The following is a 26,817-nucleotide window of genomic DNA, read 5'->3' as shown; positions in this document are numbered from 1 at the left end:
CACATGCAGCACAGTGGCCGTCGTAGAGACTGACATGCCACAATACCTACACAGCCATGGACATCATGCACAATACAGAATCTAATCCCTGACAAACAGCTTGCATCTTGCTACTCTACACATAGACTCATATGCACCATCCCTGACAACAATGCCAGACATGCCGCATGCACAGTGGCAACAGAACACCATTGACAGAGATGAGGCACCTTGGAGGCAGAGGGACACCTTTATTAGTCATGTGTGTCGGAATGCCAATGCAACTTGGTCAACACATACACTGGTCTTGTGGATGAACACGTGGGACCAACACTGGAACCCCCCTTACCACCACAGATGCTGGAAATCCATGGCACTGGCACACAAGTGACGGGTTACAGCTAAACAGCCCCTGCTGCTCACGGAGAGCCTGCCATACACCATTGAGCCCCTAATGGGGAATTCACACACCATGTCAACCCGGTGCAACCCGTATGTTTCCGAGGCCAGTGTCACACACATTGATGGCTCCATCACAATCCCATTACAGATGACTGTCACCAAGTCTGACCATCAATTCAGGTGAATTCTGCTCCAGGTCATGTGCCCCATGGTGAATCTACATGTATGTAAATTATCCAAACATGAACAGGAGCAGTTCACACACATTCAAAACAAATACCACTCCCAAAAAGCCGTGCTGCATCCCTTACCCAAAGGAGATTTGCGAACTTGTCCGTGCATGTTACGCTGATTCACCACATATTGCTGTGTTCATGAGGAATAGCAGGAGCACAACAATGCCACCAGCAGACAGCATGCGCAAGTACCTGTGGATGGGAGAGACACCAGAAGTCAGCCAAAAGAAGCACATCCGCATGCATGTGCATGTACTCGACACGTATTAGGTTGTCAACATGCTAGGTGACAATGATGACTCTGGAAAAACATTCTTCTATTGCACCATCACTCGAGTGACACATCCAAACACACCTCTGACTCACTTGGAAGACATGCAGATGGACACACACATTGCAACACTTGCCACACACAGCCCAATTCGTGCACACTCAGACACTGGAACTCACCACTAAGCAAAGAAGTCGCGTATGAGCCGACTCCGCATGTCCTCCACCGCCTCCTCCTCCTCCACATCACTTGCCTCATGGCCAAGCCCTTCATCCTCCACGGGTGGATGGTCCTGCTCATCTGGATCCAGGATGAGTGGCACAGCTTTCTCCACTGCCATGTTGTGCAGCATGTAGCACACGAGGAATATCTTGCATACCTTCACCGGTGCATATGGGAGTGCGCCACCGGTCTTGTGGAGGCAACGGAATCGGCTCTTCAGGAGGCCAAACGTCCTCTCGATCACTCGCCTGGTCCGCCCATGGGCGTTGTTGTAGCGGTGATGGGCAGCCATGCTGGGGTTGCGAAGAGGCGTGATCAGCCATGGCATGTTGGGATAGCCAGCGTTCCCTACATGGAAACATCATGGACAAGAGTGGGTCAGGAGGAGCAGTAAGACAGGAAGATGACGTTAAATACAGGACTGCCAGAGTATACCCACCAACAATACATGCTCGTTCGTGGCGCAGCTGCAGCATCATTTCAGGCACCCTGCTACGCCTCATGATGTACGCATCATGTGCTGATCCTGGAAAACGAGCACAGACATGTGAAATCAGCATGTTGGCAAGACACACCGCAATGGCATTAATGGAGTGGTAATGCTTGCGGTTACGGAAGGCTACCTCCTGTGCCTGTGGTGGTACCAAAGCCACATGTGTTTCATCTATGGACCCAATGACATGGGGCATCCCTCCCAGGGCATAGAACTCACGCTTGACACCTGTCAACTGCTCAGGAGTTGGGAATTTAATGAACTCATCCAGGTGAACCAACATGGCCTCTAAAAAATCATGCAGCACACGGCTGAACATGGTTTGGGACATGCCACCCACATGGGCAATGGTATGTTGAAAGGTACCCGTGGCCAAGAAATGTAGGGCTGCCATCACCTTCATCTTGGTTGTCAGTGCACCAGGATACCTGTGTAGCGGTTGCAGGTGTGGTGCCAGCCGTGTCGTCAGGTCCTCAATCAAGCGTTGGGGGAAGCGGTAGCGGCGTATACAGTCATTTTCCCGCATGTCAGCCAAGTCCGGAATTGGTCGAAGGAGAGGCGGAGCCCTGCAGTGAATTAGAAGGGACAACGAAGAGTGAGTACAGTACACCACCAATGTCAATGTACAGAGCACATGCTCAACTGGCAATACACATATGCCACATACAGAGTCAGGTCTGTGCAGTATGCCCTGGACACGTATGCCAGGCATGTGACACTCCTACCAAGAGCCAGCTACAAAAGTTGATTCTCAACCTCAATATGCCATGCCATGAAACTAGCTGTGGGCCAGTGTAAGTGAGCAGGCAGACGCATTACAGGAGTGACAGACATCCACATATGTGCAGAAGAAGGATGTTTATTGCACAGACAGGTTGCGGAACACTAGAGGCACAGGTCAAATGTCATAGAATAAGGACAGACCACACACATTGCCATGAAGGATTACATGTCAAGACTGATCACACATACATTGAGAGTATGCAGATATGTCCTTGTTTTGGAACTCCGTGTCGATGCATACATACACACCTAACGTCGGATCACACATGAGTTCCCGGGCCCTAGGGCACCCCAAATGCATAGAAACGGCCCGTACACGCGTGTGTACGGGACGTATCACTATGGGTACGCATACGTGAGCAAACCCATAGTGAAACGGCTCGTACACATGCGTGTACGAGCCGTTTCACTATGGGTTTGCTCGCGTATGCTTACCCATAGTGATACGCCCCGTACACGCGCGTGTACGAGCCGTTTCACTATGGGTTTGCTCACGTATGCGTACCCATAGTGATACGCCCCGTACACACGCGTGTACGGGCCGTTTCTATGCATTTGGGGTGTCCTAGGGCCCTGGAACTCACCGTACCTGTGTGTGAATGTCCAAATTACATAGGAGACACATGAGGGACAAGTATAAAGCCCTACATGCATGCTGGTTGTCATGGAAACCGAGTTTAAAGTTTGAATTTTTTTCATCAGGTGGCCAGCTAAAGTCGGTTTGAAAGAATCTACTTTGTTGCAAAGTGGTTGTTGAGTTGACATCATGCTCAATAAAAAAAAGAGCTAAGCCACTGACTGTGGTAGGTTTGAAGGGATTGGAGGAAACATAGGATGCAAATGTGAGTGACCAATCACTCTGTACTCCTGTGAATGAAACAGGGCAGCAAGGCAGATATAAGGCAGCCAGGTCCCATGAGAGAGCACTTGCCTGCACATCCTTTGATTCCACAACACTGCTGCTGCTCGTGAATCCTCTGGCACCATGTCAAGGTCTGTGGAGAGGGCCCAGCCTTTCACCCACGAGGAGAACCAAGCCCTGCTGGATGTGATCCTCCCACAGTACACCATGCTGTATGGTCGACCAGGGGTTCAGGTGAGTGCTGAGTCCACTAGCAAAGACTGTGCCCCTTTTTTGTGACTGTGACTGTGACTTCTGCCATTGTGTCCAGGTGTAACACACATGCAATGTACTGTAGGGTGGGTCCCGGGTGGGGGAATGCCTAATGTCTCCCAGCCAGAGCATGCTGTGGTGCATGTCTGCTCTCCTCACTTGCATTGTGTGTACTGTGACAATCACTGCATGTGGCATTACACATTCTGCCTGTCTAATCCTCCTGGGAATGTTGTTACTACAGTCCTTATGTGAATCTGTGGTCCCCCCAGTGTGACAGGTGGCAGTACCCACAGATGTGTGTTTGTTTAGTGTACCTGTGCTGAGAGTGTACAAATGATGTGTTTGTCCCCTGGACATTGGTGTGTGTGTGTAAGTCCCCTGTCATGTGGGTGAGTGCATATGTGGACTGTAGCACCCCAGCTGCATGAGGGATGGATATACCCTGCCCATCTGATGTGAGCAGGGAGCAGTGCTGTGTGTCTGCGGTGATGGGCCAGCCCCACACCTGTGACACCCCCCAGTCTAGTGGCACATGTGCAGAGTGAGGTGTGTAGCTGCAGTCGGCAATGGCAGGTGATTGTCCTGTGGCTGTGTGTGTCTGTGTACTCTGCTGAGGGCGCCTCACTGGCCTGTGGCATGTGACTGCTTTGAGGTGCTGCACATAATCCTGGTGTCGCTTGTGATGCACAGTGTGAGCCTGGATGATTGATTGTGTCGTACCCCTCATGCCACCTGTGTACTCTACAATGCCACCTAGTGCATTTTGCCTTCCACAGAGAAAAATGTCCCTATGACACAGGTGTAATGAGTTTGATGCATTCTATGCCCTGTTAAAACCAGCCAAATTGTCCTAATGTGTGTCTCTGTGACATGTCGCAGGTGTATTGATGTTGTCTCACTTTTTCATCCTCACAGGTAGGCGCCTGTGCCAAGGAGCAGATCTGGAAGGACGCCGTCAGTGCCGTGAGGAAGACGGAGGGTCGGAAGCGGCGCCTAGCCCAGGTGAGGAAACGCTGGCAGGATATCCGGTGCTGGACGCGGAGGATCGCACGGGTCCTGCTGGGGGAGTCACCTGTGAGCCAAAAGAACCATGGGCGCCGCCGTCTGACCCACATCCACAAGCGTGTGCTGGTGGTCGTCTTCCCTGACATGGACAGGTGCTTGCGGGAAAAGCAGCAGCAGGAAGGGGGTAGGTACATGTGTGTTTGTTGTGTGTCACCAGCATTTGTAAGTGCACAGTTGCATGGATACACTGCCAGGGTTTACATGTGCAGTGCAGTTCCTGGTCCCCAAAGTGTAGCGGTGCTGTCCTTCCTCCCTTCCCCTCCTTGCCATGTGTACCCTGGTCTGTGTGTAGTCACACTTGCACAAGGTTATTTAGGCTTCCAGTTTATCGATGTGCCCAATGCTTGCAGCTTCATGTGTGGGGGTGGTGTGTAACAGGTTTTGGGACCTTGCCTGTGCCCTGTCCAGTTCAGTACTTGTGGGGTCCATGTCAGTTGTCACTGATGCTGAGTCCAGACATAGGAGTGTGTCTCAAAAGTGTATTGCTTTACAGCATGCATGTCCTATTTTGTGGCCTGTGACATGATGTGCATGAGTGTGAGGTATGCAGAGTGCAGGGATGGTGGCTTGTGTTGCAGTCATTACCATTCAGGACCAGGACCATGGAGTAGTGTGGCCACTACTGTCCCCTGGGGCATCTATTCCTAGGTATCATGTGTGTAATCCAAAAATGTCGACAATCTCTGTGTCTACAGCATAGGTTGTGCTCTGTGCCATTGTACCCTGGCACCATTTGTATTTACGTAAACTCTGCTACATGTGTCCACTGTACAGGCTGACCAAATGTCCCTTGTTCATACTCACGGGGGCCAGTGCCTGTGTGTCTTGGTAAAATGATCTGATGATGGCCATTTGTAGATGATGTATTTGTACCGGCGCACCAGGGGTATTTTGTATCCAATCAGGATTTCTTGCAGGCCATGTGTTTTTATTCCAGACTAAGAGATGTAAGTGCTTCCAGTGTCTCCAAAAATTGTCTCATGTAGGGGGTGGTTGGTGCGGGCAAGGCCTACATGTCTAAACCTGAAGTCTCCTTGCTAGGTCTGGCCAGTGTGTGATGTTTGTCTGGACATACACTCAAGGTGCAGTGACCCATTAATGTTGGGCATGTTATTAAGTATTACCTTTGCAGCATGTGCCTACAGTTAATAGACATGGTTCCTGCTCATCCCTTTTTACGCCAATGCTGTGTGCTGCAGATGCTGTGCTGGATTGTCCTCAGTGCCTGGCTCCTCTGTCCAAATCCATATCATGTTATTTGCTTATATGTCATGCTCTCCATAGTTGGTCAGTGGCATGGTGGGTCAACCAACTGTGTGTTGCAGGGCCTACATATGTACCTTGTATTGTAGATGTTACTCATGTTGCTTTTCAGGCTATGCACTGTGACCTATGTGTATTTGACTCATGTGACATATGTATACAGGTGTCTGATTATTTCCTGTCTCTTCACCTTGCCCACAGCATCGTCGGGGGACACCGAGGGAGACACTGGCACGGACCGTGAGGAGGGAGCGAGCACCAGTGCCCGCAGGGCAGAGTCGTCTGGCACATCGAGTGGCACGGAGGCCGACGGGAGTACTGCGGAGGACCTGTCCAGTCAAACCACCACCGACTATGACGCAGACGGGTCCGAGGCTGAGCACTCCGAGGGGGCGGAGGCTGGTCCCACAGCTGACACCAGCACTCCATCACTACCCGCCCCCTCCATTCCGATCACCGGCCTCCCACGTGCTCGTGTCCCTTCCCGCCGTGCTCGGTCACCACGTGTCTCCTTCTTGCCAGGCACCGCACCCCCTGCCCCTGTCTCCACTGCTGCCACCAATGCCGAGTCTGTGGACATCCTGCGGCAGTTGCAGGTTGGTCAGACTGCAACGCTTAATGTCCTCCATGGCCACAGCCGAGTGCTCAACCAGATGGAGGCATACTTGGAGGGCATTTCAGCCGCGCAGTCTGACCAACGCAACTTGCTGAGGTCCATAGACTCGACACTGACTGCAGCACTGGGTCTCCTGCAGCGCTACGTCCCACTCCCTACCCCTGACCCATCCACACTTCCCACTCCCATGCCTGTCCCATGTACACCCAGACGTCAGCATGCACGCACCCCGCCAGACATAGGCACCACACCAGCAGGGCAGGGCAAGCGCACACCTCCTGGCACGCACACAAAGGGTGAGGTAGGCACACCCACTGGGTCGGGGGGCAAACGTAAGTCACGCAGCCAGAGTGGGAGTCAGCATTCCGCAAAATCCACTCCCTCCAAATCCGCTCCCCTCAGCTCTCCTGGCCACGAATCCAGCAAAGATTCCTTCATGGCCGCTCTGTCCCTGAGCCCAACAGTGACACCACCCCGCAAGCGGGCAAAGGAGTCCCCGGTCAGGGTAGTTGAGTGCCCCCCCCCTGTCCGCACCCTCCCCCAGTAGCGCTGCGACCCATCCCTCCGCCCCCCCCCCCCCTCCTTGGGGCCTGTGGTTCCTTCGGGTGCAGGGGAGACGCTGGGGGACCTTGCTGACGTGTGCAGCGCCATCCTCACCGCCTCCTATGGCACTGCACCACCCCCTGTGGTGGAGTCCTCCGTCCCTGCACCCACAACGCCTACCCTTGCCCCTCCTGTCCCTGCGGTGCCTGGTCCTTCCCCCCCACATGATGCCTCCCCCCCGTGGAAGACAGGGTGGTCTGAACTGTGCAGGCAAGCTAGGGGACACGCGTCCCACTGTGTCCCCCATCCAGCTGTGACTTATGGACTGCCCTATGGGCTTTGTAAATATTGAACTTTATCCAAACAAACATTTTTGGATCATGCTGAATAAAGCAATTTTATTTTCCTTGGACCACTACTGCTTTTCTGGTATTGCTGTTGGTGGGGCTGCTACATGATTTTGGGTGGTGTTCATGTGTTGGGTGTGTGGGAAATGTAGTAGTGTGCTGGTCATAGGGGGGACCCTGGTATCTGTGTGCCATCACAAGGTGTTAGCTAAGTTTCTTTGTTCATGTAGGCTGTTACTGCATGGTGAAATTGTCCCACGGTGTGTTCCTTCCTCTGTGTACCCTGACATCTTCCCTGCAGGGTGTTTCCAATATGTTGTGCTGAGCTGTGTCTACATTAGCTGGGTGTGTGACGGACCCCTTCAACTTTGGCCATGCATGCAGAGCGATGTCTCCACCTGCATCATTCGTGGCATCCTTGGTGATCACTGTACTTGTGTATGTAGTCTGTTGACATGACTTCATGTGGACATGTTTCCTTTTAGGCAGTATGCATGTGTGTACTCCCAGCCTCGCACACATGTGTTACATGTACTGCAGGGTCTTGTGGCCATTGGATCTGTGGGTACTCCACCCTTTTTCTTTCCATGTGCACTGCTGGGGGCCTCTGCACCCACCCCTCCTGCGTCTGGGCACTGCTGGGAGTGATAGGCACCCACCCCTCCTATGTCTGGGCACTGCTGGGAGTGATAGGCACCCACCCCTCCTGTGTCTGGCCACTGCTGGGAGGACTCTGCACCCACCCCTCCTGCGTCTGGGCACTGCTGGGAGTAATAGGCACCCAACCCTCCTGTATCTGGGCACTGCTGGGAGGACTCTGCACCCACCCCTCCTGTGTCTAATACTGCTGGGAGGACTCTGCACCCACCCCTCCTGTGTCTGGGCACTGCTGGGAGGACTCTGCACCCACCCCTCCTGCGTCTGGGCACTGCTGGGAGTGATAGGCACCCACCCCTCCTATGTCTGGGCACTGCTGGGAGTGATAGGCACCCACCCCTCCTGTGTCTGGGTACTGCTGGGAGGACTCTGCACCCACCCCTCCTGCGTCTGGGCACTGCTGGGAGTGATAGGCACCCATCCCTCCTGTGTCTGGGCACTGCTGGGAGTGATAGGCACCCACCCCTCCTATGTCTGGGCACTGCTGGGAGTGATAGGCACCCACCCCTCCTGTGTCTGGGCACTGCTGGGTGGACTCTGCACCCACCCCTCCTGCGTCTGGGCACTTCTGGGAGTGATGGGCAACCAACCCCTCCTGTGTCTGGGCACTGCTGGGAGGACTCTGCACCCACCCCTCCTGCGTCTGGGCACTGCTGGGAGTGATAGGCACCCACCCCTCCTGTGTCTGGCCATGTACGCTGGGGACATACGCGGGTGGGGGTACGCGCCGTACATACGGGGGTGGTGGTACGCGCCGTACATACACTGGTGGGGTGTGGGTACGCTCCATGCATACACGGGTGGGGTGTTGGTACGCGCCGTACATACGCGGGTGAGGGTACGCGCCGTACATACGGGGGTGGGGGTACTAGCCGTACATACACTGGTGGGGTGTGGGTACGCTCCATGCATACATGGGTGGGGTGTTGGTACGCGCCATACATACGCGGATGGGGGTACGCGCCGTACATACGGGGGTGGTGGTACGCGCCGTACATACACTGGTGGGGTGTGGGTACGCTTCATGCATACACGGGTGGGGTGTTGGTACGTGCCGTACATACGCGGGTGGGGGTACGTGCCGTACATATGGGGGTGGGGGTACGCGCTGTACATACACTGGTGGGGTGTGGGTACGCTCCATGCATACACGGGTGGGGTGTTGGTACGTGCCGTACATACGCGGGTGGGGGTACGCGCCGTACATACGGGGGTGGGGGTACGCGCCGTACATACACTGGTGGGGTGTGGGTACGCTCCATGCCTACACGGGTGGGGTGTTGGTACGCGCCGTACATACGCGGGTGGGGGTACGCGCCGTACTTACGGGGGTGGGGGTACACGCCGTACATACACTGGTGGGGTGTGGGTATTCTCCATGCATACACGGGTGGGGTGTTGGTACGCGCCGTACATACGCGGGTGGGGGTACGCGCCGTACATACGGGGTGGGGGTACGCGCCGTGCATACACGGGTGGGGTGTTGGTACGCGCCGTACGTACACGGGTGGGGGTCCGCACCGTACCCAGGCCTTCAGAGCTTGGGTACGGGTCGTACCACGCGTACCCCTACGTCACCCCAACAATGCTGGTACGGCCCGTACCCAGGCCTTTAGTACGTGGGTACGGGCTGTTCCGCCATTGTTGGGGTGACGTAGGGGTGGGCGTGGTACGACCCGTACCCACGCTCTTAAGGCGTGGGTACGGTACGTACCGGACTTGTTGTGTTGCTGGTTCGCTTCATCACCCACTTCCGTTGTGGCGGACGCATGCGTTGCTGGACACGCCCCCACCCCCTCGGAGTGACCAGGCCCTGAAGGTCAGGTATGTCCAGGGCATGTGTGATTTGTGACTTGGGTGGGTGTCGTGTGTCTTGCCCCTGCCCCCCCCCCTTTGCCCCTGGGTGTTGTTCTGACCTTCTGCGGCGTCTGCCTCGTTTCCTGTAGAGCAGGTGGACTGCTATGAGGGCTGGGATGACACGTAGGTTCGGGTCCATGGCTGTCCGTCGCGTACAGGTGCTCCTTGTGCGCGTCGTCCTGATTTCCCGGCACTTTTTGGCAGTCGGAAAATATTGTCCGTGCGGGGTGACGTTGGTTCGAATCGTACTTCCTGGTTCGTGGAACGCTGCCTGAATGCGTCCAGACGTCACGTCGGCGCTTTCCCGGATCACATTTGTATGGATATTTTCGTCGGTGGGTGTTTTGTACGATTCGTACGGAAATACTATTTCCATACAAATCGTACTTGCAATGTTGTAATGTTTTTTGACCGGGTACGCGTCGGACGGAGAAAATGCTCCGTCCGACGGTTCGTACCCGGTTTCTCCAGGATCCGAATCGGCACCTCTATATTTTAGTTTCGATATTTTTGTACTTACCATTTTGTAGATAGGCTGTCGATATTCTTGACATCGATATTTTTGCTCCGATATTTTTGTAGGTCGATTTTTTGACCTTCGATATTTTGTCAGTGATCCCATCTAATACAATGTACTGACTCGTACAGTATATTTTCAAGTAACTCTGTACCATCTAATGCAGTGTACTAACTAGTTCAGTACACCTTCTAGTAGTGCTGTCACTCTGTACCATCTAATGCAGTGCACTGACTAATACTGTATACCTTCTAGTAGCTCTGTTACTCTTTGTCATCTAATATAGAGTACTGACAAGTACAGTATGCCATGGAGTGGCTCTGTCACTCTGTGCCATCCAGTACAGTGTGCTAACTGGTACATTGCACCTTCGAGTAGCTTTGTCACTCTGTACCATCTAATGCAGTGTACCGGCTAGCACAGTATGCTATCTAGAAGCCCGATCGCTCTGTTCAATCTAATACATTGTACTGACTACTACTGTTTACCTTGGAGTAGCTCTGTTACTCTGTGCCATCTAATGCAGTGTAATGACTAGTACAGTATACCTTCTAGTAGCTCTCCTACTCTGTACTATCTAATTTAGAGTACTGACTAGTACAGAATACCTTGGGGTAGCCATCTTACTATGTACCATTGAATGCAGTCCATTGACTAGTACAGTATTCCTTCTAGTAGCTGTGGTACTCTGTTCTATCTATTACAGTGTACTGACTAGTACAGTATACCTAGTGTAGCTCTGTCACTCTGTGCCATCGAATGCAGTGTACTGACTAGTCCTTTATCCCTTCTGGTAGCCCTCCTACTCTGTGCCATCGAATGCGGTTTACTGACTAGTACAGTATACTTTCTTGTAGCTCTGTCACTCTTTATCATATAATGCAGTGTACTGACTAGTACTTTATACCTTCTAGTACCTCTCTTGCTCTGTATCATCTAATATAGAGTACTGACTAGTACACTATGCCTTGGAGCCGCTCTGGTACTCTGTACCATCTAATACAGAGTACTGACTAATACAGTATGCCTAGGAACTATCTAATGCATGGTACTGACTAGTACTGTATACCTTCTAGTACCTCTCTTACTCTGCACCTTATAATGCAGTGCACTGATTAGTACAGTATACCTTCTAATAGCTCTGTCACTCTGTGCCATCCAATTCAGTGTACTGACTAGTACATTACACCTTTGGGTAGGTCTGTCACTCTGTACCATCTAATACAATGTACTGAGTAGCACTGTATACCTTGGAATAGCTCTGTCACTCTGTATCATCTATTGCAGTGTGCTGACTCTTACTTTATACCTTCTTTTAAAAAAAAAAATCTTTATTCATTTTATTTTAAATACCTGTCAATCCACCCCCTCTCGTGACCCCCCAACCCCCACCTCAGACAGGTAAAACATCATTGCATCAAACATAATTAATCAAGTGTAGTGCAATACATGACATCATTTCATATTTAAAATACATATAAACTCCCAAGGATCTGTCAATCCGATACAATCCTGTTAAAGAGCAATTTGTGTGACGCCCATAAAAAATTCCTAACGTGACATGTGCAGATTTCCTCGTACAATATAAACGCCATTATTCATCCAGAAAAAAACACAGGGGAAAATAAATACATATACTCTATCATGACACGCTTTGACCTTGAATCCAAGTAATCAGGAGGTCCCAGATTTTCATGCCTTTTCAGCGTAAGCGGCTCCCTTTCCGTCTATATATTGCTATTTCCAAACTATACGTTGCTAATAATCTGGCTAGCCATTATTGAAAAGCAGGTGACCTAGAGTCCAGCCAGGCAGAAGCAATACACATCCTTAAGACCACCATAGATATAAAAATTAATTCATGACCCTTCCCCATTCGATTTGCTTCAGAAATCCCTAACAATATTACATCCTTTGACAATAATATTTCAGTTTTTAACACCTCCGATAAAAAATCTTATATATCCTTGATTATTTTTTGCGATACGTTACAAGACGCAAAGATGTGAATGATATCAGCATTATAAAGTGCACAACGTGGACAGAATGTTTCCTTTCCAGCCCCCCATTTTGCTATCTTGTCGGGCGCATAGTATAAAGAAAAACGGGTCTTATAAAATTGTGCTTGTAGCCTAGTGGACATTAAAATTTATCGTGACATCTCATACGCATACAGAAAAGTCGCAGCTGAAACCCCCAATTTCAGCTGCCATCTTTGAGAACACTTGTCCAAATCATCGGGCCGAGCAGCATTTATAAGGCCATAGATCTCCCTGATAGAACTTAACTTTATCTTTAACTATACTTTTAATTGTTTCCACTCTCTCAAACTTGGCCCATCCACTTCCTTTTTTTAAGAGAAAATCCGAAATCTGGAGAAACTAAAATCCCACAAATAAAGAGTATTTTCTTGTTTCATCTCATCAAAGGACCGAAGCCATGAGGGGGAGTAAAAACAGCCAAACTGATCTATTCCAGCCCTAATCCATTTATCCATAAACAAATCTCCAAAGAGCTCGGAAAGATTGCAGTTATTAGATATAGGTGTATAAAAAGATAATCTACCAATTCCCAGGGTTCTACGTATAGCACTCCATACCTTAAAGGCACTAAAAAGAGTTTTAAAGCAAACTTTTTTGTAATAACTGTTGTATTGTTGTCGCCAAAAACATACTCCCGTCTCTCCCCTCATAATAAGTTCAAACGGAGAAGGAACTGGCATTCGTCCTAAGCAGCTTGTGACTATATATCAGTGTGGAGGCACAATAGTATAGTTTCAGGTTCGGTGGAGCCAAACCCCCCCTGTCCTAAGGGCTCGGTGAGGTCGCGAATATGCCCATATAAACTGGGAGAATATATTTTCTATTGCTTTAAACCATTGAGGAGTGAATTCTAAATATGGCCCTAAAAAGATATAAACATTTCGGGAAAAAGAGCATTTTTATCACATTACACCTACCCCCTACGGATAAATGTAGGTTATTTAACCTTGCGAGATCTTTTTTAGTATTCTCCGTTAAGGCTCCATATTGTCCTTGACCACTTTATCCAACCTGGAGGTTATACTAATACGTGGCCTTTTCGACTACCCGGTTGTCCATCATCTTGACTTTATCATTAAGCACAAGCTGCGTCTTATCTTGATTCAGATCATATCCAGAGATATGCCCGAAGCGCTCAGCCGCATCTTCGATGACCTTTATGGCAGAATTATGTATCTGATGTAACAAGGACAATATCGTCTGCGTAGGCCAAGGTCTTAGTTGCCCAGTTCTCTGACCATATTGCCAGTATTAGCACGTTATTTTCTAACCTGTGGATAAAAGGATCAATACACATTGCAAAGAAAAGAGGGGAGCACGGGCAACCCTGCCTGTTCCCCTGGGAAATTAAACAATTTTTAGAGAGTGTTCGTTCACTATTTCTACCGCTGATGGTTCGCCGTATAATGTTTTGACTGCTTGAATAAAACCATCCCTAATACCAATTCTAGACATGGCCGTCCATAGACATTGGGAGGAGACCCTATCAAAAGCTTTTTCTGCATCCAATTGGATAAGAGCCATAGGGTCTCCTGCAACATTGGTGATATCAAATAGTGTGATAACTCTCTGCACATGGTCAATTGTAGATCTCCCGGGAACAAACCCATGTTGGCGCCCCGAGATAACCTTATGAATTATTGGCGCAAGTCGGATGGTCAATAGCTTTGAATAGATTTTAGAGTCGTCGTTAATCAAGGTAATAGGATGGTAGGAGCCCAATTGTAAGGGAGATTTAATCTTTTTTCAGAAAACCTCTATTTTAGCCTAAGACCATGATCCCGGAGGCCGTCAACCATTGAAAATATGTACAAATAATGTATTTACAATTCCTTTTAGGTGACGGGAAGTAGTATAGAATTAAATCTGGGTTGGTAATCCGCCCTAGCACAGGGTCATTAATGTCTCGGATTGTGTTAGATGTTAGTTGCTGCCTGGTACGAACTGCGAAATGGTGACCAATCTGCTCGCTAAACTCATATACTGTTTCTTTTTGGGCTGTTGCTTTACTCATTGCTTTATCCGCCAGAATATCAGTGATGGCAGCTTTAGCGATCGCCACCTGCCGTTGTTCTACCTCCAGATTCCGTCCCTCAGCCCTTACCAAACCTTCCTCTGCCGCCCCTAAATTATCCTGAAGAGCCTTCATTGTTTGCTTGGCACATTTGTTAGGATTTAAGGAACCCCACACAGAATAAGTGGAAGAGGCCAATGAGCGAGTTCACTGGAGATAGTATCATGTACACCTGGATCGTCGCTATTACATCCATATACTGGACACAGTGTCAGTTTCTTACCCACACTATATTGACATTCAGTAATCGCCCCCCGGCCAAACTTATCAGAGCATGACCGTGTGCATTGGATCCCACCTCCTTTAGCCAATATAGCAACGCTCCGAAGCCTGGCCCCCTGCGTTGTTGCACTAACCACCCTATACCCCAGTGTTTTTAATACATGCAATTGTGATGCTTCTATATGTGTCTCTTGGAGGCAAATATTGTTTGCCACAAACGCTTGTAACCCAACTTTTACCTTCTGCCTTTTCTTGATGTCATTGAGACCACAGATGTTGATAGTTGCGATTCTAAGTCTGCCCATGTCGGCTTATAACATTAACCAGATTCTGGTACCACATCACTCTACAGCAATCCCACCACACCGATCGCTCACTCTTTTCATCTAATGTGACAAATGTGATAAATGTGACAAAAAACACTATTGAACCAGCCTCTGTCTGAAGATCCCATTCCCCCACCCTTTCCCCGCCCCCCCTCCCCACAACCTAGGCAATCAGGCTCAACCATGAGCCTGCGTGAGGACGTCTGGACCACTCCTCTTCTCCCTCCACCTCTCCCCCCCACCAGTGATCAAATATACATTAAAAAAAAAAATACAGCTCTCCCATAAAGCGGAATCTCCAGCCTCTATCCAGCGCTTTGCCTAGCATGTTACACTTATTTTTTACCACTGATGGCCACTGCTAAGATATCATCCAGTAGCTTCTGGGCTTGGATTTCAGAAGTGAAGCTAAAATTCTGACCCTGAAAGGCAACTTTCAGCCTAGCTGGATTTTGCAAAAATACTGCAGCCCCTGCTGTCTGGAGAGGGGTTGTAAACTGTCTAAGCCGCCATCAGTAGCGTGTGAGAAATCTGGTTTGGCAAAAAGGAGAAACCCTCAAAACTTCTTTCAGCATTAGGTCTGGCTAGGTCATACACAGCCTGGCGTAACAAAACCTTTCCAAAATAGACCAATATAGCACGGGGCAGCGCCCGCTCACTGGACGAGTGCCTTGCAGGTGATAAGGGAAATCGATGGACACATTGTACTTCCTTGTCCCAATCCCAGTGAGAAAGTTCGGGTAGGGAACCTTTCAGCCGGGTTCAGAGCGAAGATGTCCACAATAGATCACATTTATAGGTTACAACTATTACATTGGAAGTCAGTGTGTATAGAGGGTGGCAGCCTCCTAACTCATTTTTGTGGACCTAAAATCCGCATCTGACTTGGTGTCGAGGGACAAACAGTGGGCTATTTTATTGGACTTGTGGCTCCACCTTAACTTTGCCTCTATCTAAATCGACTGCATGAAGGCAATTTTGCCCAAATTAGGTACGGCAAAAATGGTGAACTTACTGCTCCCATACATGTAGACAGAGGTGTACGCCAAGGCTGCGCCTTGGCCGACCCTTTTTTGCCTTTTTATTAATGGCCTAGTTGAGGCTTTGATTGCTGGGAAGGATATTGATGCCCCTAAGCTGGCGAACCGTGAAGAACCACTTCTGCTCTCAAAGTCACCTATGGAAGTCAGAGGGCCTCAGACAGCTTTATGTTTTTTGCAAAAATAGGGGGTTGGAGATCAATTTGCAGAAAACCAAATACATGGTATTTAATGTAGGTAATACTGTTCGGTCTAATCCTTGCCTAGATGGGAAACCCCGTGAATCACACTCAGTGAAAAAATGGACTGGGGTGCCCAAATCAAGAAAGCAAGCTTAAAGCTGGCCCAGACAACGGGGGGACTGAAAAAGGTATACAGAAGTTGTATCCATAAATCTGTTGGGCTGGTGGTGGAAATCTACAAAGCACAAGCTAGGGATCCTGCCCTGTATGGGCCTGATATATGGGGTCACCGTCCATCTGGCTCTATAGAGAAAATTGAGAATTCCTTTGCCATGTAATTGTTGGGTCTTCCCCCAAGCTCCCCGCTTACACCACTTCGTATGGACCTTGGGATTAGTTCAGTTGCAGACTATGCCACTCATAGACCACTTTTATTCTGGCGATGTGTGTGGAGTACCCAGAACTGGCTGTACACAGGGAAGAGCTGAGCGAAGTGTTGAGCTTACAGGATGCAAGCGAACTACCATGGCTGGCCTTCATCAAGAATACTTTTGCGGCCATAGGAAGGGGTAATTTGTGGAACAATGCAGAAATCTGCCTGTCTGCCTGATAATATCTAGAAAGGACCTGTTAGAGAGCTACAGGGAGCACAAACTTACCCGGATACAGGGAAGTTCTGCTCATTAATTGCAGTGTTTTGAGAGATTAAAAAACAGTACAGATTAGATCCTGCCTGGACGATATCCAGCTGGCTCTTGCCAAGAAGTTATACCTGCAGTTTAGGCATGGGGTGCTCCCGTTACGTGCTTTCACAAATAAATGGGCAGGTTCATCCAATTTGGGAGGTTCGGCATGTAGCAATGCAGCGGAGACGGAATATCATGTAATATTTTTCTGTCAAAGGTATAAGAAGGCGAGACATCTATGGCTATTACAGCTATACAGAAATCTGGGAACTAAGCACTGTGCTGAGGTTTTTAGGATTTTGAAATATGACACGCACATGCCCATTGTGCATTCAATATCTCGTTTTTTATTCTCCATGTGGTGTGCACGTCGAGCTATCCTAAAGATGAGCCCATAGGTTCTGCCTGATTATTTTATCATATCTTATCAACTGGGTTTGATATATTTAATATCATTTTTTTAAGCTTAAAATGTGCAAAATGTGCATCTTGTACCTTTTTTATCTGTATATTCTTTTGAATTTGTGATCATGTCACGGCTGTGATGTTTGCAACACAAACTTTGGTTTTTTGGAAAATGCGTTAAGGCCTAATATTGCTCTTGTATTGCACACCCATTTTTATTGGTATTTTATTAAATAACAATGTAATGCACATGCAATTTATGAGTAACTCTCCCCCTTATTTAGAGCAATGAGAGTTTTTTACCTTCATGAAAGGAAAATTCAATCGAATGAAATGTATTGTATTTTTATCTGTGCTTTTATGGTCATACTGACGGAAAATAAATAAAGACTTTTTTCTCTCTCATATTAATTATAAATTTCCTTATGTCATAGCCGTCGCACTTTTCGGGGATTCCTAGCATCCTTAGATTATTGTGGCGTTGGCGATTCTCATTATCCTCAAGTTTCCACATAACATCTTTCAGGGTGCTCTCCTGCGATGTATCCTGAACCTGCAGCGTGTCAACTGTATTTTCTAATGCCTCAGTACGTGTCTCTACCATATTTAATTTCTCTGAGATATCAGTACAGATTTTCCCAGTCTTGCGTATGGATACTTGGAGTTTTTTAGAGGCCAGCCAGACGATTATCAGACTTGACATCATCCTGGAATAGTCGCAGGGATGGTAAGATTAAAGCTACGGAGGGTTCCTCCACCTTTGTATCGTTTGATTGCTCCATTTCACCCCCTGGATTCCAAATTGATAGTTTCTCTTTTCCATTTACATCTTCAGGGGAGAACAGTTTTGCAGCTGAATAATCCCAACACAATTCCTCCTCAACCTCATTATCACCTGAGTTTTTCTTGAACTTTCTTCCCAGATGTCTGTTTGGGTTTCTTAGAGATGGCGCCGTTCTCTTGTCGGCTACTATTACTTGAGGAAGAGCCTCCGCCATCGCTAATAGCAAATAGGCTGATGTCAGATCCCTCTGATTCCTCAGTAGAGTAAAAACCTTTTCCAAAGAATCTGAGGATAAACAACCAGTCTCCATAGTTTTTCTTTGGGATTTGCACCCTCTAGATGCGCCATGCGTACTTTTGTCATATCTGGTGTACTAACACCCTTCTCTTCATTTGGTTTATTGGTAGGTATATCGGGGGCAGTTATCATTACTTCCAGTCTCATCCGCCGGGCAGGTATGTGAAGATGCTTCCAGAATAGTATTATCACAGTTTGCCAGCCAAGGATTCTCATTTTCCGCCTCTTGTATACCGGGTATTGCAGTATGTGTAGGGCTGTTCACAAAGTTACACACATCCCCATTACCATCACCATTTCCTTGATTTTGCTGTCTTTCCTGCCCAGCCTTTTCCTTTTCGCTCATGTCTAGGGGTGGAAACATGCTCGAGATGGAAGGTTGCAACCTCTCCGGATGCCTGTAAGCACCGGGGAATTGTCTTTATGTGAGGCTCTATTTTTTCCTTTTCCTGCTTTTCCTGTTCGTCCCCTTTACCAGTACAAGGGTCTCCCTTCCTGCCCCCCAATTTGGCATCAGTCCCTTTACGGGGTGATTGTATGGAGGTGGTAGCAGGGGCCGCTGTCCGTGGTTTCCCTTTTCCGCGAGCAGCCATCACCACTGACTCTGCGGTCTGCGTTCCAGCCTGTGGAGCATTGCTGTATCCAGCCTGTCAGCAGCATCCACGTTAGAGCCTCCCAGCGGCCGAAGCAGGAGCCCGGTCTTCCCCAGCACGAGTGTGTCCAGCGCCCGCCTCGTTGTTCTGCCGGTGTGGGCCCATAGAAATCTCCCGTCAGACTATCGCCCCAGCACATACACCGGTTTCACGGCACAGAGAAATATCAAGCGAGAGAGGAGAGAGGTGAGTGGTGGCCTCACTCAGACGTCATCTTGCCTCCTTCGTTCCAAAAAACGTCGGCGGTCCGATGCCGCGTTGCGTCATCTTCGCAGGAAGCAGCCCTTACTTTATACCTTCTAGTATAAACCAAGAAGACCGTCAATGCACAACTAATGAGATTCATCGGAGAATACTCCATCTTTGACCCCTCCCAATCCAGATTCCGCAGCAACCACAGACCCGAGACCGCTCTACTCACCGCCACAGACGACATCCACACCCTCCTCTGTAGTATCTAATATAGAGTACTGACCAGCAACGCCAGCCAGCCCACCATCTCCTCCTGGACCCCAGTCACCACTGAAGACACCACTTCGACCATGAAAGGCATCCACTCAGGGGCCCCCCGGACCCCTGCCCACCACACATCTACCACAGAGCCACCATCGCTCCAGGACTACGACACACCATCAACGCCACCTTCAAGACCGGTATCTTCCCCGATGACTGGAAATGCGCAGAAGTCAGACCGCAGCTCAGAGAAGACTCCATCCTCGACCCCTCCCAATCCGGATTCCGCAGCAACCACAGCACCGAGACAGCTTGACTTGCCACCACAGATGACATCCGCACCCTCCTCGACCAAGGACACACCGCAGCCCTGATCCTACTCGACCTCTCGGCAGCATTCCACACCATCTCCCACCGCACACTCACCACCAGACTCCACGACGCCGGTATACAAGGAACCGCCCTCGACTGGATCCGTTCGTTCCTCACCAGCAGAACCCAAAGAATCAGACTACCACCCTTACTCTCCGAACCCACGGAAATCAACTGCGAAGTACCCCAAGGATCATCGCTCAGCCCCACGCTCTTCAACATCTACATGGCCCCCTCGCCGCCATCGTCCGACAGCATGGACTCAGCATAGTATCCTACCCCAACGACACCCAGCTCATCCTCTCCCTCACCAAGGACCCATTCACCACCAGACTCAACTTCCAGGAAGGAATGAAGGACGTCGCATCCTGGATGAGCAGCAGCTGCCTGAAGCTCAACTCAGAGAAGACAGAGTTCCTCGTCCTCGGACCCTCCCCTTATGCATGGGACAAAACCTGGTGGCCCACCTCCCTCGGCAGCCCTCTCACCCCTACGGACTACGCCCAAAACTTTGCCATCGTACTTGACTCCTCCCTCTCCATGAACCGTCAGGTCGACGCTGTCGCCCCCAGCGGCTTCAACACTCTTTGCATCCTCTGAAAAACCTTCAAATGGATCCTCCCCTGAATCAAGAAAGGCCATCACCCACGCACTCATAACCAGCAGACTGGACTACGGAAAGAGACCCTCTACGCCAGGATCAACAAGTCTCTGCTCAGCAAGCTCCATACCATACAGAACACGCAGCCAGACGCGTCTTCAGCATCCCTCGACATGAACACATCAGCTAACACCTGCGGACCCTCCACTGGCTAGTGCAGTACACCTTCTGGTAGCTCTTCCACTCTACCATCTAATGCAGTGTACTGACTAGTACAGTATTCCTTCTAGTAGCTCTCTTACTCTGTACCATCCAGTGCAGTGTACTGCCTAGTACTGTTTACCTTGTAGTAGCTCTGTGCCTCTGTACCATCTAATGCAGTGTTCTGAGTAGTACTGTATACCTTGGAGTAGCTCTGTCACTCTGTGCAATCTAATGCTGTGTACTGACTAGTACTGTATACCTTCTAGTGGCTCTCATACTGTGTACCATCTAATATAGAGTATTGACTAGTAGAGAATGCCTCTGTTACATCTAATGCAGTGTACTGAGTAGTACTGGCTACCATGGAGTAGCATTGTCACTCTGTGACATCTAATGCAGTGTATTGACTAGTATAGTATACCTTCTAGTAGCTCTGTTACTCTGTACCATCTGATGAAGTGTACTGACTAGTACTGGCTACCTTGGAGTAGCTCTGTTACTCTGTGCCATCTAATACAGTGTACTGACTAGTACAGCATACATTCCAGTAGCTCTGTCACTCTGTACAAACTAATGTAGTGTATTGACTAGTACTCTATACCTTCTAGTAGCTCTCCTACTCTGCACCAGCCAATGCAGTGTACTGACAAGTGCAATATACCTTGGAGTAGTTCTGTCATTCTGTTTCATCTAATGCAGTGTACTAACTAGTACTGTATAACTTAAAGTAGCTCTGGTACTGTGTACCATCTAATGTAGGGTACTGACCTGTACACTATACCTTAGACTGACTTTGTTACTTTGAACTATTTATTGCAGTGTACTGAGTAGTACAGTATACTTTGGAGTCGCTCTGTTGCTTTGTTCCATCTACTGCAGTGTACTAACTAGTGTAGTATGCCTTGGAGTTGCTCTGTTTCTTTGTAACACACAATTCAGTGTACTGACCAGTACAGTATACCTTCTGGTAGCTCTGTCGCACTGTACCATCTAATACAGTGTGGGGACTACTACAGTGTACCTCCTAGTAGCTCTCTTACTATGCACCATCTAATGTAGCGTACAGACTACTACAGTATACCTTCTAGTAGCTCCTCCACTCTGTACCATCTAATGCAGTGTACTGATAGTAATGTATACCTTCTAGTAGCTCTCCTACTCTACACCGTCCAATGCAGTGTACTGACTGGTACTGAATACCTTGGAGTAGCTCTGTCACTCTGTGCCATCTAATGCAGTATGCTGACTACTACATTATACCTTCTAGTAGCTCTCTTACTCTGTTCTATCTAATATAGAGTACTTACCGGTAATCTTCATTGCTCCGAGTATAGTCTTCCTCGCCACATGATTAACGAAGTGAGCTTCAGCTCCACATCAGAACCCTCCAAAGCAAAAGTTAGCCTCCCATGCCTCCTATCCCTTCCCAACATGGCCGACCCCTATCACCCCTGGCCTCTATAAGAGGAGGGCCGGCCCAACCCTCAGCCTGAGAACTACCAAGCAGAAACATGAAGCCGATAGCAACACAGGGAGGGAAGGATGGGAACTCATGTGGCTAGGAAGACTATACATGGAGTAATGAAGATTACTGGTAAGTAACTGGGGCATTATCTCCTCGTAAGTCTTCCTCGCCACTTGATTAACGAAGTGAGCACATACTAAAGCCAAGTGGCTTCATGGAAACTCACAAGAAACCAATGGACCAGAAGGGGATGCCAAAAAAGCAGGGCAAACCCCAAAACACAGACGAGTGGAAGAAACCACCCAAGAGACAGGTAACCATGAGCAGGGAGAACCAGCCCGGGACAGAGAGACACCAGAAGGGGAGGGCCGAAAACCCAGAACCCCTAAGACCCGAAGGGCTGCCAGAAAATCCACCCGAACCAACGACTGAAGGAGGACAGAGAAGGAACGGAACCAGACCGTACGGAGCCAAAAGCAAAAAAACAAACCGGCACCACAACAGCAAGAGGACGGCTGGCCCAAACGAGCAAGACTGCCCGACGGACAGTCAAAAGAGAGAGAAGCTAAAGCCCCAGGCTCTGGATTCGAAGGAAAGAGGGCAACACCACCACAGAGACAACAAGATGCCACAGCAGCCAAAAGACACAGTCCGACGCAAACACAGCAAAACAGCACGTTGGACCACCACACCGAGAGAACAGAAACCACCCCAAGTCCAGTGACCGGAGGGAAAGAAGGAAACAAAACCCATCAGGCCCGGCAGTCAACTGAGGGAACCGAAGGCAGAAGCCGAGGAACCAGACGCAGCCCAGCAGACCGGCAGGAGCCGCAAGAACAGAGGAGAGCGCAGAAAGGAACCCAGCACCCCCTCCGACCCTCAAAACTGAATGCCAACAAAACACCATCAACACGGTGAAAAACAGGCAGGCCATGGACCCTATTGGCTCAAAGGACCCCCCGGAAGGGAATGCAACACCAGCAAAGTCACAGGGCAAAACAGCCGGTAGCCACAGGAAACAACCCAGAAGCAACCCGGCCACCAAAGCAGCCAACAGCGGAAAGCCCGCAAGGCCAAGGAGCCCGAAAATCAGAAGGGACCAGGTCCATGGCTAAGCCACCAGAAAGGAAAGCGAAGGCCCATCACAGTGCCACTATGCACAAGGAAGCATACAGAACCAGCAGCATGGGGAACGCTGGGTGACGAGCGTGACATCCCAGCGCAGGGGCCAAGCAACCTGTCCCTGTAATGGTTCACATGTAGTGAACGAGCCGCCGAAGCGAGGACCCAGGAGGCCACCAAGCCAGCCACTGACCAGGCCCGACCCAGCTGAACAACTGAGAGCCACCAAGAAAAGGAGCGTACAGGGAAGTAAGGCCATAGGCAGAAACACACCAATGGCTAGAAGGAAAGAAGAGCCGGGCGAAACGACCCCGAAGCAATGCCAACACTTCCAGGGTGACTTACGAGGAGGTAATGGCTAATACAGTATACCTTGGAGTACCCATCTTACAATGTACCATCTAATGCAGTCTACTGACTAGTACATTATTCCTTCTAGTAGCTCTGTTACTCTGTCCTATCTAATGAAGTGTACTGACTAGTAAATATACCTTGGTGTAGTTCTGTCACTCTGTGCAATCTAATGCCGTGTACTGACTAGTACAGTTTATCTTTCTGTAGCTCTGTTACTCTGTACTATCTAATGCAGTGTACTGACTAGTACAGTACACCTTCTAGGAGTTCTATCGCCCTCTACCATCTAATGCAGTGTACTGACTAGTACTGTTTACCTTCTAGTAGCTCTCTTGCTCTGTTATTCTGTACTATTCAATGCTGTGTACGGACTAGGACAGTATGCCTTGAAGTTGCTCTGTCACTCTGTAACATACAATACAGTCCACTGACAAATACAGTATGCCTTCTGGTATCTCTGTCACTCTACCATCTAATGCAATGTACTGAGTAGTACTGTATACCTTGGAGTAGCGTTGTCACTCTGTGACATCTAACGCGGTTTGCTGACTACTACTGTATACCTTCTAGTAGCTCTCTTGCTCTGTACCTTCTAATATAGAGTACTGACTAGTACAATATATCTTGTAGAAACTCTGTCACTCTGTGCCATCTAATGCAGTGTACTGACTAGTATAGTATACCTTCTAGTAGTTCTGTTACTCTGCACTACCCATTGCAGTGTACTGACTTGTGCTTTATACCTTGGAGTAGTTCTGCCACTCTGTACCATCTAATGTAGAGTACTTACTAGTACGGTTTACCTTCCAGTAGCTCTGTCACTCTCTATCATCTAATACAGTGTACTCACTAGTACTGTATACCTTGGAGTAGATCTGCCACTCTGTACCATCTAATACAATGTACTGATTCGTACAGTATATTTTCAAGTAACTCTGTACCATCCAATGCAGTGTACTGAATAGTACTGTATACCTTGGAGTAGTTCTGTTACTCTGTGCCGTCTCATGCAGTGTACTGACTAGTACTGCATGGCTTCTAGGAGCTCTCTCACTCTGTACAATATAATCCAGGGTACTGACTAGTACTGATTTCCTTGTAGCAGCTCTGTTACTCTGTACTATCTATTAGAGAGTACTGATTAGTACAGTAAACCTTGGAGTAGCTCTGTCACTCTGTACCATCTAATCAAGTTGCTGTTACTCTGCTATTGTAGTGTGTGTCATGTGTGGTCGTGCAATGTAGTATGCCACCTGGTGCAGTGTAGTGTGTAGTAGAATGTCCTGTGTAGTGCAGTGTGCTGTTCGGTGTAGTGTGTGCTCTGGATGAATACGCGCTTTAGTGTAGTGAGCACTCTAGTGCAGCACGCTTTAGTGTAATGAGCGGTCTACTGCCGCGCGCTTTAGTGTAGTGAGCAGTCTAGTGCCGCACGCTTTAGTGTAGTGATCAGTCTAGTGCTGCACGCTTTAGTGTAGTGAGCAGTCTAGTGCCGCATGCTTTAGTGTAGTGATCAGTCTAGTGCCGCACGCTTTAGTGTAGTGAGCAGTCTAGTGCCGTGCGCTTTAGTGTAGTGAGCACTCTAGTGCAGCACGCTTTAGTGCAGTGAGCGGTCTAGTGCCGAGCACTTTAGTGTAGTGAGCAGTCTAGTGCAGCGCGCTTTAGGGTAGTGAGCACTCTAGTGCTGCACGCTTTAGTGTAGTGAGCAGTCTAGTGCCGCACGCTTTAGTGTAGTGAGCAGTCTAGTGTTGCACGCTTTAGTGTAGTGAGCAGTGTAGTGCCGCGCACTTTAGTGTAGTGAGCACTCTAGTGCAGCACGCTTTAGTGCAGTGAGCGGTCTAGTGCCGCGCGCTTTAGTGTAGTGAGCAGTCTAGTGCTGCTGTGCGCTTTAGTGTAGTGAGCAGTCTAGTGCCGCTTGCTTTAGTGTAGTGAGCAGTCTAGTGCGACACACGTTAGTGTAGTGAGCGGTCTAGTGCCGTGCGCTTTAGTGTAGTGAGCAATCAAGTGCCGCGCTATCTAGCGCCGTTTGCTCCTTCCATATGTGGTGTAAATTAATCACATGTAAAACAGAAGCAGTAATTACAGCCTTTCTTTGTGTCATTAAATCTCTAATTGTGAATCTCTTCTCTGCAGTGATGGTGACTCTGGATCCTGACACGGCTCATCCTCGGCTCCTCCTGTCTGAGGGGAGGAGACGTGTGAGATGGACGGACACAGCACAGACCCGGTCGGACACCCCCAACAGATTCACCCTCTGGCCCTGTGTGCTGGGGAGCGAGGGGTTCACCTCCGGCAGACATTACTGGGAGGTGCAGCTGCTGCGGGAGGGGGGAGAGTGGGATGTGGGGGTCGCAGCGGAGTCTGTGAACAGGAAGGGACGCTTCACATGGTCACCTAAGGGGGGAGTCTGGGCTGTGGAGGGGTCGAAGGGTCAGTACGAGGCTCTCACCTCCCCTCGGACCCCTCTGTCCCCTCGTGAGGAGGCCCTGAAGCTGGGGGTGTATCTGGACTACGAGGGGGGGCGGCTGTCCCTGTACAATGCTGACTCCATGGAGCTTCTCTACTCCTTCCCGCGGGCCCCCTTCACACAGAGGCTCTTCCCCATCTTCTGTCTCTGTGGAGGAGAGGGGCTGAGGCTGGTGTGAGCCCCCCCTCCACCCCCCCAACTGTCATCCATGGCTTAAACTCCAACATTCCAAAGGACCTTCTTCACAAGAGGGCTCACCTGTTGCCACAACCAGAAGCCTCATGTGAAACTATGTATCTCTTTTCCTTGTACATTTTTACAAGGGCAGACAATGTTTGCCATGTCAATCACGCACCAAACCGCATGTAACATATGATAAAGTCTCAGCAGAATTAAACAAGCATTGGCATACCCAACAGGTCTCGCCTTTAGGAGCTTGTAAGTGTTTAGGTATGTTGTAGAGCAGTGTGGCTGCTGTGCTCCGTACTGCAAACTTGGTGTCTAGTGCAGTGACATGGGGCAGTGGCATGGTGTGGTGTGTTGTTATAAGGTGTGAGTTGGTGGGATGCATGTGGGTAGTGTGCTGGGGTGCATGTGGGTGGCATATGCATCTTTACAACAAAAATCACCAATTATAATTAGATTAATAATGCTTGTCTGCAAACTACTAAAAGGGCAATAAGGGTAAATGTAATATGTATGG

At 49.3% G+C, this 26,817-nt stretch overlaps 1 protein-coding gene across 2 annotated transcripts in view; it reads left to right on the top strand.

Annotated features, from left to right (window-relative positions):
- LOC146869324 (E3 ubiquitin-protein ligase TRIM39-like) overlaps positions 1-26,530 on the top strand; it is a 168,382-nt gene extending 141,852 nt beyond the window's left edge. The window contains exons 6-7 of one of the 2 annotated variants that reach the window (XM_085649386.1): positions 18,537-18,584; positions 25,781-26,530. In XM_085649386.1, the coding sequence (XP_085505512.1) occupies positions 18,537-18,584; positions 25,781-26,292 (560 nt within the window). In that variant the 3' untranslated portion in view covers positions 26,293-26,530. The remainder of the gene's footprint in view (positions 1-18,536; positions 18,585-25,780) is intronic. The other variant, XM_085649473.1, reaches the window with a different exon arrangement.
- The last annotated feature ends 287 nt before the right edge of the window (positions 26,531-26,817 follow it).

This window comes from Triturus cristatus, chromosome 1_1 (assembly GCF_964204655.1).
Source record: "Triturus cristatus chromosome 1_1, aTriCri1.1, whole genome shotgun sequence".
In the NCBI taxonomy this organism is placed as follows: Eukaryota; Metazoa; Chordata; class Amphibia; order Caudata; family Salamandridae; genus Triturus; species Triturus cristatus.
This window is presented reverse-complemented; position numbering and strand designations above follow the sequence as displayed.